We start from the raw sequence: 15,000 nt of genomic DNA on the forward strand, positions 1-15,000 counted from the left end.
AGTATGAAAGACATTATTTTCTCAAGTTCACAGTGTTTACATGTTTTTCAGTTTGTACAAAACGTAATGATCATAGAAACTTGTTTTTATACAGATCATATCGACATCTGTAAATATCGGCCATAACAGCAATGTTAATATCGGTGCATCCCTATAAGCATCCCATGGTGTTATTCATGGACAACCTGTGTCTGTCCTGGTCACAGGTCATTAGATTAGTGCCCCTAGTTTCAATAGCATTCTCTCCTTCATAGCAGAAGCATGCAGGTATGTGTTTTTCTAACAGGCTAATGGCTCTCCGTCTGCCACTCACCACTCACCTGCCTTGTGTCTTAAGTGCTCCAGCTAATTAAAAGCACACGAGGCACTTGAAGTGTTGCTTACTTTGGTGAGTGTCTGTGTGTGTGTGTGTGTGTGTGTGTGTGTGTGTGTGTGTGTGTGTGTGTGTGTGTGTGTGTGTGCATGATTTTCCACTGACAGAGCAAATCATTTACAGTATGCTTTGCTACCCGCATGCTTCCACCTCCTGGCAACGACCCCTTTTCCTCCTCTTGTCCTCACTTCACTCTTGGCACTGTATCAGTCACAGTGCTTGGGGGGGGGCATGTAACAGTCTGTAACAGTCACAGTGCTTGAGGGGGGGGGGGGGCATGTAACAGTCTGTAACAGTCACAGTGCTTGAGGGGGGGGGCATGTAACAGTCTGTATCAGTCACAGTGCTTGAGGGGGGGGGGGGGCATGTAACAGTCTGTATCAGTCACAGTGCTTGAGGGGGGGGGCATGTAACAGTCTGTATCAGTCACAGTGCTTGAGGGGGGGGGCATGTAACAGTCTGTATCAGTCACAGTGCTTGGGGGGGCATGTAAGAGTCTGTAACAGTCACAGTGCTTGGGGGGGCATGTAAGAGTCTGTAACAGTCACAGTGCTTGGGGGGGCATGTAAGAGTCTGTAACAGTCACAGTGCTTGGGGGGCATGTAAGAGTCTGTAACAGTCACAGTGCTTGGGGGGGCATGTAAGAGTCTGTAACAGTCACAGTGCTTGGGGGGGCATGTAAGAGTCTATAACAGTCACAGTGCTTGGGGGGGGGCATGTAACAGTCTGTAACAGTCACAGTGATTGAAGGGGCATGTAAGAGTCTGTAACAGTCACAGTGCTTGGGGGGGAGCATGTAACAGTCTGTAACAGTCACAGTGCTTGGAGGGAGCATGTAACAGTCTGTAACAGTCACATTGCTTGGGGGGGAGCATGTAACAGTCTGTATCAGTCACAGTGCTTGGAGGGAGCATGTAACAGTCTGTAACAGTCACAGTGCTTGGGGGGGCATGTAACAGTCTGTAACAGTCACAGTGCTTGGGGGGGCATGTAACAGTCTGTATCAGTCACATTGCTTGGGGGGCATGTAAGAGTCTGTAACAGTCACAGTGCTTGGGGGGCATGTAAGAGTCTGTAGCAGTCACAGTGCTTGGGGGGCATGTAAGAGTCTGTAACAGTCACAGTGCTTGGGGGCATGTAACAGTCTGTATCAGTCACAGTGCTTGGGGGGGGGCATGTAACAGTCTGTAACAGTCACAGTGCTTGGGGGGGAGCATGTAACAGTCTGTAACAGTCACAGTGCTTGGGGGGAGCATGTAATAGTCTGTATCAGTCACAGTGCTTGGGGGGGCATGTAAGAGTCTGTATCAGTCACAGTGCTTGGGGGGGCATGTAAGAGTCTGTAGCAGTCACAGTGCTTGGGGGGCATGTAAGAGTCTGTAACAGTCACAGTGCTTGGGGGCATGTAACAGTCTGTATCAGTCACAGTGCTTGGGGGGGGCATGTAACAGTCTGTAACAGTCACAGTGCTTGGGGGGAGCATGTAACAGTCTGTAACAGTCACAGTGCTTGGGGGGGAGCATGTAACAGTCTGTAACAGTCACAGTGCTTGGGGGGGGAGCATGTAACAGTCTGTAACAGTCACAGTGCTTGGGGGGAGCATGTAATAGTCTGTATCAGTCACAGTGCTTGGGGGAGACATGTAACAGTCTGTAACAGTCACAGTGCTTGGGGGGGCATGTAACAGTCTGTAACAGTCACAGTGCTGGGGGGGGGGGGGGGGCATGTAACGCTACGTTCACACAGAGAACCTACGCCTTGCCTTGCCTCAACCCACACCTACGCCTGCAGACCTTGAGCTGGGCGTGAACCTATTACACGCTTTTGCGATCATACCGCACGCCTATTGCACGCTGAACCTGGAGCCGAGTCACAAGCGCCTCTCCTCTCTCCCGACTGTATTTTTTCACGTGTGGTCCCGAATTATCATGGGTAGGTCAAATAAATCTGATATATTTAATGTTCTATTGATGCTGGATATGTATAACCAGGTCTGACTATAGTCTGACTTTTTAGAGAGGTAATCTTGCAAGAATATGTGCTGGCACAACAACATTGTCCATCTTGCTTCTTCGGTGGCTATTCTCTCTCCTGAAGATTTGTTTGCCGACGGGGAGAAAGCCCCACGTGGTAGCCACCCGTCAATCTCTCTCTCTCTCTCTCTCTCTCTCTGCTCAACACTGTTGTAGTAACTCCATTTTATTTTGAAATTCAGTTGACTTTGCCATTTCCCACGGATATTGTTGCGTTTTTCTTTCATAGCTTGACAGAAGAAGCCTGCCTGCACGTGCCTAGTCGGCTTGAAAATAGAACTCACGCCTAAACGATAAAATCGGCAAGGCACAGGCAAGGCGTGGGTACACGCAGGGTGCACGCTCAGGCGGCCGGTGTACACAGCCTCGTTGACTAAAACGGACGCCTATTTAAAAGCGTGGGTAAAGGCAAGGCGTAGGCAAGGCTTGGGTGCCCGGTGTGAACTAAGCCTAACAGTCTGTATCAGTCACAGTGCTTGGGGGGGACATGTAACAGTCTGTATCAGTCACAGTGCTTGGCTGGGGCATGTAACAGTCTGTAACAGTCCCAGTGCTTGGGGGATGGGGGGCATGACTCCATACTAATTTCCCACACATCTTAGTACTGCCACCCCACCATCAAAGCGGTCAACTGCTAACACTAAGATGGCTGCCTGTCCTTGAGTTTATGTCCTTCACAAGCTTACAGTATATCAGTGCTAACCACCCATGACAGACTTACATGTAGCCTACAGTGGGTCTGCCTTGTGACTGGACGTGAGTGGCGAAGGACATAATAGGATAATAATGATACTTGAAGGACTGAAGATATGTCATATTAGTTTATGGAAAAACATGACTTAAGAGCACTCTACTCTCAGCGACCAAGAGAGACGGACATCTAATTAAATGTTTTGCTTCAGTTCTCAGTGCAACGCTTTTCAAGTAGTTGCACTATAACAAGCATTTTGCATCATAAACAAAGCTTGGAACGTTGATGTAATTCTACATAATCAACATCTCTCAGGTTCTGTTTTGGCAGGTGGACTTCATTCATGTCATGAAGGCTTTGGGCTCACTTGGTGACGTCTTGATGATCAGAGAAATAGAAGGTGCTTTCTATAGTACATGGCATGATTGTCCTTAAAAGCTGTTAGATCCCGGTGGCCTGACGTGACTATAGACTGAGACACAGTGGCCTACTTACTATATGAGGCTGATACAAATCCCAGCTGACTATAGTACTGTATGCCAGTTATAGATCAAAGGGCACGCACGCATGCACGGGCATGCACAGACACACACACACACACACACACACACACACACACACACACACACACACACACACACACACACACACACACACGCACGAGCGCGCACACGAGGATATTACGTCCTGCAAGCACATCTCACGCCATTTCCCTGACTATGACTAACTCCTTTTCTTCTTCTCTGTCAAGTTCATATGTCATTGATTGATATGCAAACAGTAACTGAAAAGTAACTGACAATGACAAGAGAAATCATCTGAAGGCAACACTGCTGTTGCTTTAAGACCTCATCATGCCATATCTGCAATAAAAACTTGTGTGTTGTTCCTTTGTGTGCTGACTCCACGACTCTACAGCCCATTGAGATGCTATGTGTTGGTCAGTCTAGTCTAGTCAACGAGATGCTATGTGTTGGTCAGTCTAGTCTAGTCAATGAGATGCTATGTGTTGGTCAGTCTAGTCTAGTCAACGAGATGCTATGTGTTGGTCAGTCTAGTCTAGTCAATGAGATGCTATGTGTTGGTCAGTCTAGTCTAGTCAATGAGATGCTATGTGTTGGTCAGTCTAGTCTAGTCAACGAGATGCTATGTGTTGGTCAGTCTAGTCTAGTCAACGAGATGCTATGTGTTGGTCAGTCTAGTCTAGTCAACGAGATGCTATGTGTTGGTCAGTCTAGTCTAGTGCATCATAGGAAACCAATGGAACTGGTCTTCATCCTAAAGAAGTAGAGCAGCATTGATTTGCGGGCCACTCTCCGGACTAGGGGCAATCGTGGAACAGTGCCAAAACGAAACGCCCTTTCACTCCATCAGGTTTATGGAGAGGGGATGTAGGGCTCACTGCACAATTAATCAAATATGAATCGTGATCAGGGTTTTTGGCTTCCCACGATCATGAAAACAAGAAAATCGAGATAAAATCGAGATACGTGCCGCATTCCGTTGCTCTCATTTTGTCTTGTGTTGGTATGCAGTGGTGTGCTCCGCCCCTCCGCCCCTCCTCCACAGCCCAAACACGATGTGGTGTAGGGCTGCGACTAACGATTAATGCCATTATCGATGAATCTGTTATTTTCTTGATGAATTGATTAGTTAGGGTTAGGGTTGGTCAGAAAACTGTGAAAAAAGTTGTTTTTCCCAAAGCCAAAGACGACCTGTGGTGTTTTGTCCACAACCCAAAGATATTCACTGTCATAGAGGAGTAAACAATTTCCACTTTTTTCCTTCATCTTATTTGAACTAGTTGTCGATTGATTTTCTGTCGATCGACGAATTGATGAATCGTTGCAGCTCTACTGTGGTGCGTGTCGTTTCAGCTCGAGTCGAGAACAGAGATTTTTAACGTTTGTATGTTTATTTTTAAACCTTCCTTGGTAGAAGATGACAGTTCAAAGAAATCCAGTGAAGTGTGTTTTTTTAGTTCAATAAAAGCATGATGTTTGCAACGTCAAAGAGTAATCATGATCTCAATATGAATCAAAAAGTAACCATGATGGTCATTTTGAGCATAATGGTTGCAGCCCTGGGGAGACGTCATGTGACTGCAGCCCTGGGGGTACGTCATGTGACTGGGCTGGGGGGATGTCATGTGACTGGGCTGGACTTGAGAGGGACGAGGCTGCTGATGACGTTAATAAGGCTTGAGCTCCGAGGGCTAACTGGCACCACCAGGCGTGACAGCCAGTCACAGCAGGGTCACGCTCAGAGGTGATTCAGGTGACAAGCAATATACCATATCTGTGCCCACAGACTAGACGTCAGTGGAGCAAATTTATGTATGAAGATATTTTTTTCTGATTTTCCCCAATTTTTCCCCCTATGGTACTTGGCCAATTCCCCGGCCTGCACCCCCAGTCGCTGCCCCACCCCCTCTGCCGATCTGGGGAGAGCCGTAGACACACACATGCTTCCTCCGATAAATGTGCAGTTTCAGAGAAGTTTCACGTGCATTGCAGAATGATTTACACACCATTGCAATTCATTTGCAACTTGGTTTCACCTAAGTTCACCTAAGTTTCACCGAAGCAACTAAAGTTGCGTGAAAGTTTTCCCCTGTGTAAAGCCAGCCTTACAATGACGACAACCTCTTCAGCTCTTACAAAACATTTCCTCAACCTTTCTCTTTCTTCTTACCCCAGCAGTCTGCTATAGTTTTCCCTGCCCACCACCTGTCCTCCTCTTCCTCAGCTGCTGCTCCTCACTGCTAGAGCAGCACGCTGAACTGACAGCGGGGCAACAGATCCTGACTCTGACAACTGCTTCTGTCACTTACAGACTGGGCTAACGTGTCTGAGAGCTACAGGCGACTGCTGCGCCTACACACAGTAGCAGTGCACTACACCATTGCATTCGCTAATGTGCTCTGACGGAGACACACAGGCTAAGAGCTTCAGAAACCAGGGGAGCGCATGGCTGGATGAAAGGGTGGTGGTGATGTGAGAAGGGAGAGGAGAGAGTTTCAGTTTTCATAGTTTATTTATTTTAACACATTGACTGCCAGCCGTTTTTTTCTTGCTGTAGGTAGCTTCTGCCAAGCCGTTTTTGAGGATTGTGGCTCATTTTACAAGAGCCGAGGATTATTTTCTGCTTGGAGTTTGTGAACATACAATATCTCAAAAGTACTAATAGAATGTGTACTTTCTCTGTCTAAAAGAGTTAGTTTGTAGAGTTAGTAGTTATGTAAGCATTAGCAGTTGAATACAGCATGGTTTTAGCGTCAGAAAAAATATTCAGAGATAAACGGCTTTTTGTGAAATTCGATAGAACTGTCACTTTAACCATTCATTTTTGGCTCTCTCTCTCTCTCTCTCTCTCTCTCTCTCCCCCTCTCGCTCTCTCTCTCTCTCTCTCTCTCTCTCTCTCCCTTCCCCTCGCTCTCCCTCCCTCTCTCTCTCTCTCTCTCTCTCTCTCCCTCCCTCTCGCTCTCCCTCCCTCTCTCTCTCTCTCCCTCCCTCTCGGGAGGGAGACGCACTAGGTTTAATCCTAGTGAGAGGGGGAGAGGGAGAGAGAGAGAGAGAGAGAGAGAGGGGGGGAGGGAGAGAGAGAGAGCGAGAGAGAGAGAGAGAGAGAGGGAGAGATCGAGAGGGAGAGTTGCTTCAACTCCTCCCTCCGTGGGCGTTCTTCTTGGCTGCAGCGGCCGTCACAGTCTCAGTGCTTTGCTGCTGTCCTGTGCCTGTCTGCACGGCCGCTGTTTGAGGAAGTCGGCATGGACTCGCTCGCTTCTTGGAGTTTTGGTTGAGAGAAGCTTTTGCGATTCTGGTCATATTTATGCTGCGTGTTTCAAAGTGTGTTCCAACTGTAATCTATTATGTAAATTTGCAATCCCGCATCGCCAGCAATCAGCGCGAAAAAGAAAGCGTTTTCCCCCATCCATTTTCATGAGAATGGCTGGGGTGAGAATGGCGTGACAAGTTCAAAAAAATGCTTGCCTTCCTCTAGTCAGGAGAGCACTGTTGCCACTTAGTGGGTCGGTGGAATGGGTTGTAAAAGTTCGGTGGCTCCAATAATTATATAAGAGATGTAAAAGGGTTAGATGCACATCCCACGGTCAAAAAAAAAAAAAATCATTTTTTTGACGACTCAACTCGTCGTTGGCAGTGAACAGCTGGATTGTGTTTGACGACTCAACTCGTTCTTGGCAATTAACGTGTTAACAGGGGGAGGAAAAGCCTACAAACACCATAAAAGGTAATTAAAATACTTTTGAGATTGACCCTGACCCAGATCCAATTACTGCAATATTTGGGGTTGCCCCTAGCAACAGTGGGATATCCAGACATCAATCAGATCTAATGGCCTTTTCAACATTACTAGCTCACCGGCTTATTCTTTTTAGCTGGAAATCGCCCACACCTCCATCACACTCACGCTGGATTCGTGAGGTAGGCCTAATGTCATTTCTTAAACTAGAAAAAGTCAGATGCACAGTCCAGGGCTCTCTGGAAAAGTTTGAAATGACTTGGCACCCCTTCTTAGATTATTATCATAAGGAATTTGATGCAAGAACTTTAGATTAGTAGCCCCCAACATCTCTACCCTACCCTCTTGTTCTTTCCTTGTCTCTATTATTTTGGTTTTATTTTTACACTTGGTTGTCATTGCATCACAATTATTCAGGAGATTGTATACATGTATGACATCATGCAACCATGCACCTATTTTGTATTGTCTGTCTTCTACGGGTTTTGTTTTTTCTTGTTTGTATTGTTTAAAAACGAATAAAAACAATTTGAAATAAATACAAAAAAATGCTGCTTTTCAGACGGTTCCTGTCCTGCGGCAAGAGAAAGAAAAGAAGCGATATTTAGGAGATATTTAGGAGAAAAAGATATGAAAATTATTTAAAAAAATAAATAAATAAGAGGATTTAGGATTATCTGGCTTAGTCTTGTGGCAGCCCAAGTATGGCCTCATCACCTAAGTCAGTGGTCACAGACAGACCTGCTCCCCCAGGTGGAAGTTATTTTTAAAGCCAACACGAGATGAACTACTGTGTAAATTTAATATCAATCCAGTTTACTGTACCACTGTAAAAGAAAGATCATCATTATTCTTCTATCTAGGGAGAGCATTTCTGTGATTTGTGACGGCACGATTGGTTCGTGTTTGTCTTGCGGTTGAGAACCTGGGAAGAAGAGTACTTATGAGGGATGTCGTAAGACCATATTGAATCTGATAGTTTCATCCATGTTAATTTGATATGTCAAAATTGTATGCACAGAGTAGCTCTTTCGAGTGCAATACAGTGGTGCGAACGATAAGGTAACTTTACACAGATCTTATAGGCACGATTGTATAAACGCTAAACAAGGTTTTAGAGTACGGTAGATCTTATAGGCATGATTGTACTGTATAAACACAAGGGGACAGTCACACCAGTCAGAACGCTATGAAAATCATGTTGAGAGCGCTTCCATTGTGCACTAAACACAGCGCACGGAATGGTTTTTTTGTACTCTGTTTTGTTTTCCCCTGCAGTCGCGTGCAGTACAGATCAGAACACAACGACCACACGGACGGTAGCCAGCTGGTTTTGTCTGTCTGATGTTGTTCACTGTCAACATGAAAGCCAGATTATTGCCCATTCTGGCAGCAGCGGAGGTCGAGGATCCCTCGGGAGCAGAAAATGTAGGAGGAGCGGAAAAGACGAGCACTGCGCTTTCCCTCTAATGTTCAACTTTTTTCAGCTTAAAAACGCCCACAGCGCTCCTCCAAATACAAAAGACGCCGCCAGCGCTAAACGCACAGGTGCGTTCATTAAAAGAGGAGCACGTTTAGCGCGTCCTTACATAGAGAATGAATTGCAGAAAGACGCTGGCAGCTCCAAAAGCGCTTTGGGTGTGAATGTCCCCTAACAGGTTTTAGAGTGTCATTTGGTGTCAGACACCAAAGTAGGTAAGCAATAAGAGATAAGAGAGTAGCTCATATGTAGAGGAGAGGAGACTTAAGAGGAAGCTGCTTTGACAGCCCACAGATATGAATCATTCACACGCTGTTCAGTGCCACACAGGGATCTCTGATCTCTTCTTTTCTAAGTGTCCTCTGTGCACAGAGAACACTGTGGCCTTGGCTGGCTTTGTGGCTGAAAGACCACATCACAACAGGCGGCCGCAGTGCAACATAAGATTTCAGCATCAAAATACAGTCCCACTAAACCCAATGCCTCGCCTTCACTTCCTTTAATACCAAATTAGCTAATCCAATGAGATGTCAAAAAAATATCCTGAAGGGAGAGCTTTCTATAAAAGGTATGTTGCCGTTTACAGTAAATTCCCCAGATATGAGACCACCTCTTTCTCTCCACATTTTGTGTCCAAATTGATTCAAATGAATGCTTACTGGAGGGACACAGGATAGCTGCTGTAAAAAGTCTGGAAAGCAGAGGTGTGGTATGGAGTGAACGTGGACAGCTTGTGTCGAGGGGCCTTAAACCTGGGTCTTATGATGTGGAGTGCTGTGAGTTATGACCTGGATGGGATCTCAGGTCTGATCCTCTGCACATCATTTGATGCCTCCTTCATTACATTACATTACATTACGTCATTTGGCAGACGCTTTTATCCAAAGCGACTTACAATAACACATTTTTGTCAGCAATAGAGCAATCAACTATGGAGTACAGTCTATGACAACTACAACTTCTGAAGGAACAGTGGTACAAGTTTAGGTTAGTGGTACAAGTTTAGGTTAGTATATATATATATATATACTGTATATATTTTTTTTAAAGAAAGAGAGAGAGAGAACGAAGTTAGATCAAGAAGGGCCCAGATGGAGCCTGAAAAGGTGAGTCTTTAGTCTTTTCCGAAAGATCGGCAGTGATTCAGCCGTCCTGACCGAAGGTGGAAGCTCGTTCCACCATTGAGGTGCCAGGGACGAGAAGAGTCGAGATCGAGATGAGCGACTTTTGAGCCCCCGTAGCGAAGGAGGGGCGAGGCGACCTGCACTGGTGGAGGAGCGAAGGGAGCGCTGAGAGGTTTGGAACCTGACCATAGATTGCAGGTACAGGGGAGCTGATTGGTGTGCAGCCCTGTAGGCCAGTACCAGTGACTTGAATTTGATGCGGGCCGAGATGGGAAGCCAGTGGAGCTCCTGGAAGAGGGGAGTGACGTGAGAGAATTTGGGTTGGTTGAAAACCAGACGGGCTGCAGCGTTCTGAATGAGCTGAAGCGGTCGGATGTCGGTGGCAGGTAGGCCGGCCAGGAGCACGTTGCAGTAGTCCAGGCGGGAGATGACAAGAGACTGGACCAGGAGTTGAGTCGCTTCTCTTGTGAGAAAGGGACGGATTTTGCGGATGTTGTAGAGAGCGAACCTACAGGAGCGTGCTGTAGCAGCTATGTTGGCTGAGCAAGACAGCTGGTTGTCAAGGATCACCCCAAGGTTCTTAGCCGTTTGGGAGGGAAGTACAGTGGTGTTGTCAATGGAGATGGAGAGATCTGCGAGAGGGCAGTCTTTCCCTGGGAGGAAGAGTAGCTCTGTCTTACCAAGGTTGAGCTTGAGGTGGTGGGCAGACATCCAGTCGCCAATGTCAGCATTTGGTTTAGTGTTCAGACAGCCCAGGCAGGGAGGATGGACATTAAAGACAGCAGATAGATGCAAAGCATGAGGCAAATCCTAATCCAAGCACAGAATATATCATACTCATTTCTACCTAAATCAAAACGATATGCTGATATGAATTAATGCCACTGCCATCCAGTATTTCCAAAACTACAGTAGGGGTGAACTGGAATGGTATGGTATGGTATGATATGGTATGGTATGGTAGAACAATGTTGGCACCTCCAACATTGTTCCCCCCAAATTTAAAACCCTAAAGGGTAAATGCACCTTCTCCTACTCAGCAGCTATTTTATGGAACAAACTCCCTGAGAGTATTAAGACACTTAACTCCAGGTTCTCTTTTAAGCTTGCCCTGAAAAAATGGCTGGTGGGCTCACAAATGTGGTCTTAAACCTTTTACTTTCCTTTTTATTTTTTTCCTTTCTTAAACCTTTTATTTTCCTTTTCTAATGTCACCTGAATAGGCAGGGTTTTTAAATCCCTAGGTAGGTTCCTCTTTTTAGTATATGAGCTGGTCTCTATCTTATTATTTATTGATTGACGCATTTTTACTAGGTATCTAATTAACTTAAAGTTTTAGAATTTTGATTTGAGTGGTAAATGATATCATCTGTTTGTATATGTTTTTGTCCTGCGCACACACGCGCTCATACCTGCATACAGATTCACTACTCTTGTCCCACACACAAGGACCACAATGGAAACAAGCCCTCGGGCTTTATTGTGTTTTATTCCTTTTGAGCAATATGTTACTGTTGAGTTTGTCCTGTACTTACCTGCTATTATTGTTTCAATAAAGTTATCAATCAATCAATCAAAGTATGGTATGATATGGTATGATATGGTATGATATGGTATGGTATGGTGCCATAAAACAATAGCAATATATATCGGCGATAGACACTTCATCAATACAATAAGAAAATAGTTCACTATACTGTATTATGTCCCTTATAATGGAACGTGCTATGAGTGACACACAAACAGACAAATCCTAAAGTTCCCAGCCAAAAATAATAAATGGCAGACCAGATGTTTGTTTAGTCTCTCTCTTGCCCTTTGAGCACACGCCTCATGGGAGCGAGCAGGTTCAAAATAAAGTGGCTAAATTCAACCTTTTTTCATGGTCTTTATTAAAAAATAGGCAATTAAAAATGATCAATAATTATTGATATGGACTGATATGAATCCTGAAAAGTTTGTATGCAGTATATTATGAAATATTTTATATAGATAATTTCTTTGACTATATCGCCCAGCCTAGTATGCTATGGCAGTAGTGTGGTTTTCTTTGGTTAGGTAGGTCTCTTGGTTTCCAAATCACTCCGTGTTATACAATCAGAATACATCTGCTGTCATGCAAATTGTATATAGTGTGGGCTTGATATTTGCAGCTTTCCTCTAATGTTACAATAGTGTAACAACTTACCCCAGCATTGAGGTATAGGTTGTAATTTGACTCCTTGTATCAATTTGAGAAGTCTGTAATGTAATAGAGGTTGAAATGACTACTATTTGTATTGGTAGCTATTTGTAAGGAGAATAGCGCATTAGTGGGATAATATGATTTTTGAGGGAGAGATGGCCCCCCGAGTTGATTACCTCAGCAATGAAACAGCCAATTTGACTAAGCAGTCAACAGCAGGAGATGCTTAACCCACAAACAACATTTATCCTGTTGCTACTCTCATTTAGAACACATAAGTATAACAATAAATAATAACAATATTATACAGGGGCAGGTAAAGTGCTTTAGTCTGGGAATCATCTGCTGTGCCTGCTTTGCAAACAACATACTGTAGGCTACGGGAGAACAGCAAAGATCATGGACCACCTGCAGGGAGAAACATATACTTTGAGGCTACAACTACAGTATAACTACAGTAGCCTCTGCTTTCACACTGTTCTTCGTGGACAGAACAAAAAGGACACCAGACCCGACCTTTCCCCCGATCCCCCTTAAACTTGTCTGAACACAGTACAGAGTAGACTTCCCTGGACCCTGGACACAGTGGACACTGTCGGTCATGACCATCTCTGGTCCTGCTCCCTCTGTCTCTCATTCACAATATTAAAATCAATACAAATAACATGAAACTATTTGGGTACATACATCTCAGTCCTTTGAGCTCAGCTACATGATCCTACATTGAATTAGGCTAGACAGACCAGTGGTTCTCAACATGGGGTCTGAGCACCACCAGGGGTCCTTGAGGGGGTTCCAGGGGGTCCCCAGCACATTGATTAATTATTAGACTTTTTATTGTTTCATTTCCAAGAAGTTAACACGTTTAGAAAATGTAAAATATTTCCTATTTTGATCATAATTTATCTGTTAGCCTACCTCTCTACCTACAGTGGAATTCAGGACAAAATCATAATACAAATATTCTCACATTTGGGTCTGAGAGATATAAAATCTCATTAAATGGGGGTCCATGGCTCTAATGTGGACTAAATTAGGGGTCCTTGATATGAAAAAGGTTGAGAACCACTGGACTAGATAATTAAGCACATTCATCATCATTGTTAAATGAAAACAGCTTGATCTGCCTTCTCTGTCCTGAGCCTACTGTAGCCTACTGTAGCCTACTGCTTCCCTGTTTACCTGCCTATACTTCTCTCAGCTGAGCAAGGATCTGATCATCGACCGTGGAAACGATCACGTCATTTCCCTCATTCAAACCTCACTTGACACAACATGCCATCCACTTGAATCAAGCAGAGTCTAGCAGACAAATAACAACGGTGCACAGCACAAGGATGGCGTCAAGGTCATTTGAGGGTAATTGAGAAAATAACAGCCGCCTATGCGAGACCCAGCTGAAAACCCCCACTGACATATACCCTGGCCTGGTCTTGTTGCCTATACACATCTGTGACATTGGTATAGGCACCCAAACGGGATCGATCAGTGTTGTAATGTATCTGTATTTATTGAATGATCTGCTACACATAGTCACACAGTACTGGATTGACTTTCCACTATGGATCACATCCATGCACGCTTCAGAAATCAGCCAATGAACTCTGAAAACATCTGATGAGCAGTGTGCAATGCAATGTGACATGTCGATGTCCGGGAATTACCGCACGTGTCAGTAGCCTACTTGAGAATAACAACATCAACAATAGCCCCTCTGCATCAAGCAGCACCTTGGTAAGTAACCTGTATGTGTGTGTGACGCCACAACAAGCTCACCTTTACTAAACTCGACATAATCACAAAGTTTATCTCTGTAAAATAGTCGGGAATAAAAGGGAAAAAGAAAAAGACATTGCATTGATTTTACAGCAAAGCTGCTCCTGCATGGCGTGGGCAAAATGCAACACAGTGCCAGTACTGGATTTAAAGCTGCAGGCTAGCTGCTGGACCTTGTGTATGTATACAGGCTATAGGCTAGCTGTTCCCACCTCACCGTGCAGCCTACACAAACCAACTGGCCAGAGATGCATGAGGAGCCATTTAAAAGCGCAGTACTGTAGCCTACCTGGTAGCTCAGGATGCTCTCGGGGTCGTTGCCTCCGGTGGACATGATGGTCCTGGCCTTCGGGTTATAACCTGCTCAGTGTTCACGGGGTGTGGAGGTGAGACTTTCCGTGCGGCTGCGAAGTGCTCAGCCTCGCTACGTGGGTCTGACGACGTTTTGAAGTAGTAGCAGTCAAGAGTTGGCAACAGCAGACCTTTTCACCTCTGCGGTCATGGTGAGAGCAAACATCTCCGTCCAGGTGTGAACTGTCTGTCTGTCTGGCAGCCGTCCCCTGCTGCCTTGTCTGTTATGGTGATGCTGTTCCGTCCGCGCGCATGCAGCTCGCTCGCTCCCCTCCCGGACGGTCCTGGGTGCTGGAGGAGAGGAGAGCAGGATGCAGAGAGCATCACAACCCACTGCAGCCAATCAGAGCGCAGAGAGACACACTACAGGCTGCTGCTGCGACGCACTGCTGCTGGCCAACTGACAGCGACATGAAGACAAGTCTATTGTAAGTTTTCAGCCAGGGGCGGCCTTATTGATTAGGGGGCCCCGCAGGCAAAGGCATTCATGGACCCTTTTCACAGCAGCCATTTGTGTCTCAAGGTAGGGTAAACACTAGTCTGGCTGGCCAGCCTCCCCTCCCTTCCGTGAGAGGAGTCTGACGGCGCAGGTCTCCATTCTGGAATTGCGATGGGCGGCGCTTAGCGGCAGTGCCCTTGGAAAATAGTTTCCAACAATCCAACTTCGCTGCCGTCCACCCCCATAGCAACATGGGCATCAGAGAGTCAGTGAGAAGGCATGAGCGCC

General features: G+C 45.6%; 1 protein-coding gene across 1 annotated transcript in view; it reads right to left on the reverse strand.

The window, feature by feature from the left end:
• Positions 1 to 14,256, reverse strand: part of slc4a8 (solute carrier family 4 member 8) — a gene marked incomplete at both ends in the record, with an annotated part of 93,091 nt that extends 78,835 nt beyond the window's left edge. The window contains one exon of the mRNA XM_083661949.1: positions 14,212 to 14,256. Coding sequence (XP_083518075.1) covers positions 14,212 to 14,256 — 45 coding nt within the window. The remainder of the gene's footprint in view (positions 1 to 14,211) is intronic.
• Between the last annotated feature and the right edge of the window lie 744 nt (positions 14,257 to 15,000).

The sequence above is a fragment of the Poromitra crassiceps genome (assembly GCF_964638095.1).
Source record: "Poromitra crassiceps genome assembly, chromosome: 27".
NCBI classification, from domain to species: domain Eukaryota; kingdom Metazoa; phylum Chordata; class Actinopteri; order Beryciformes; family Melamphaidae; genus Poromitra; species Poromitra crassiceps.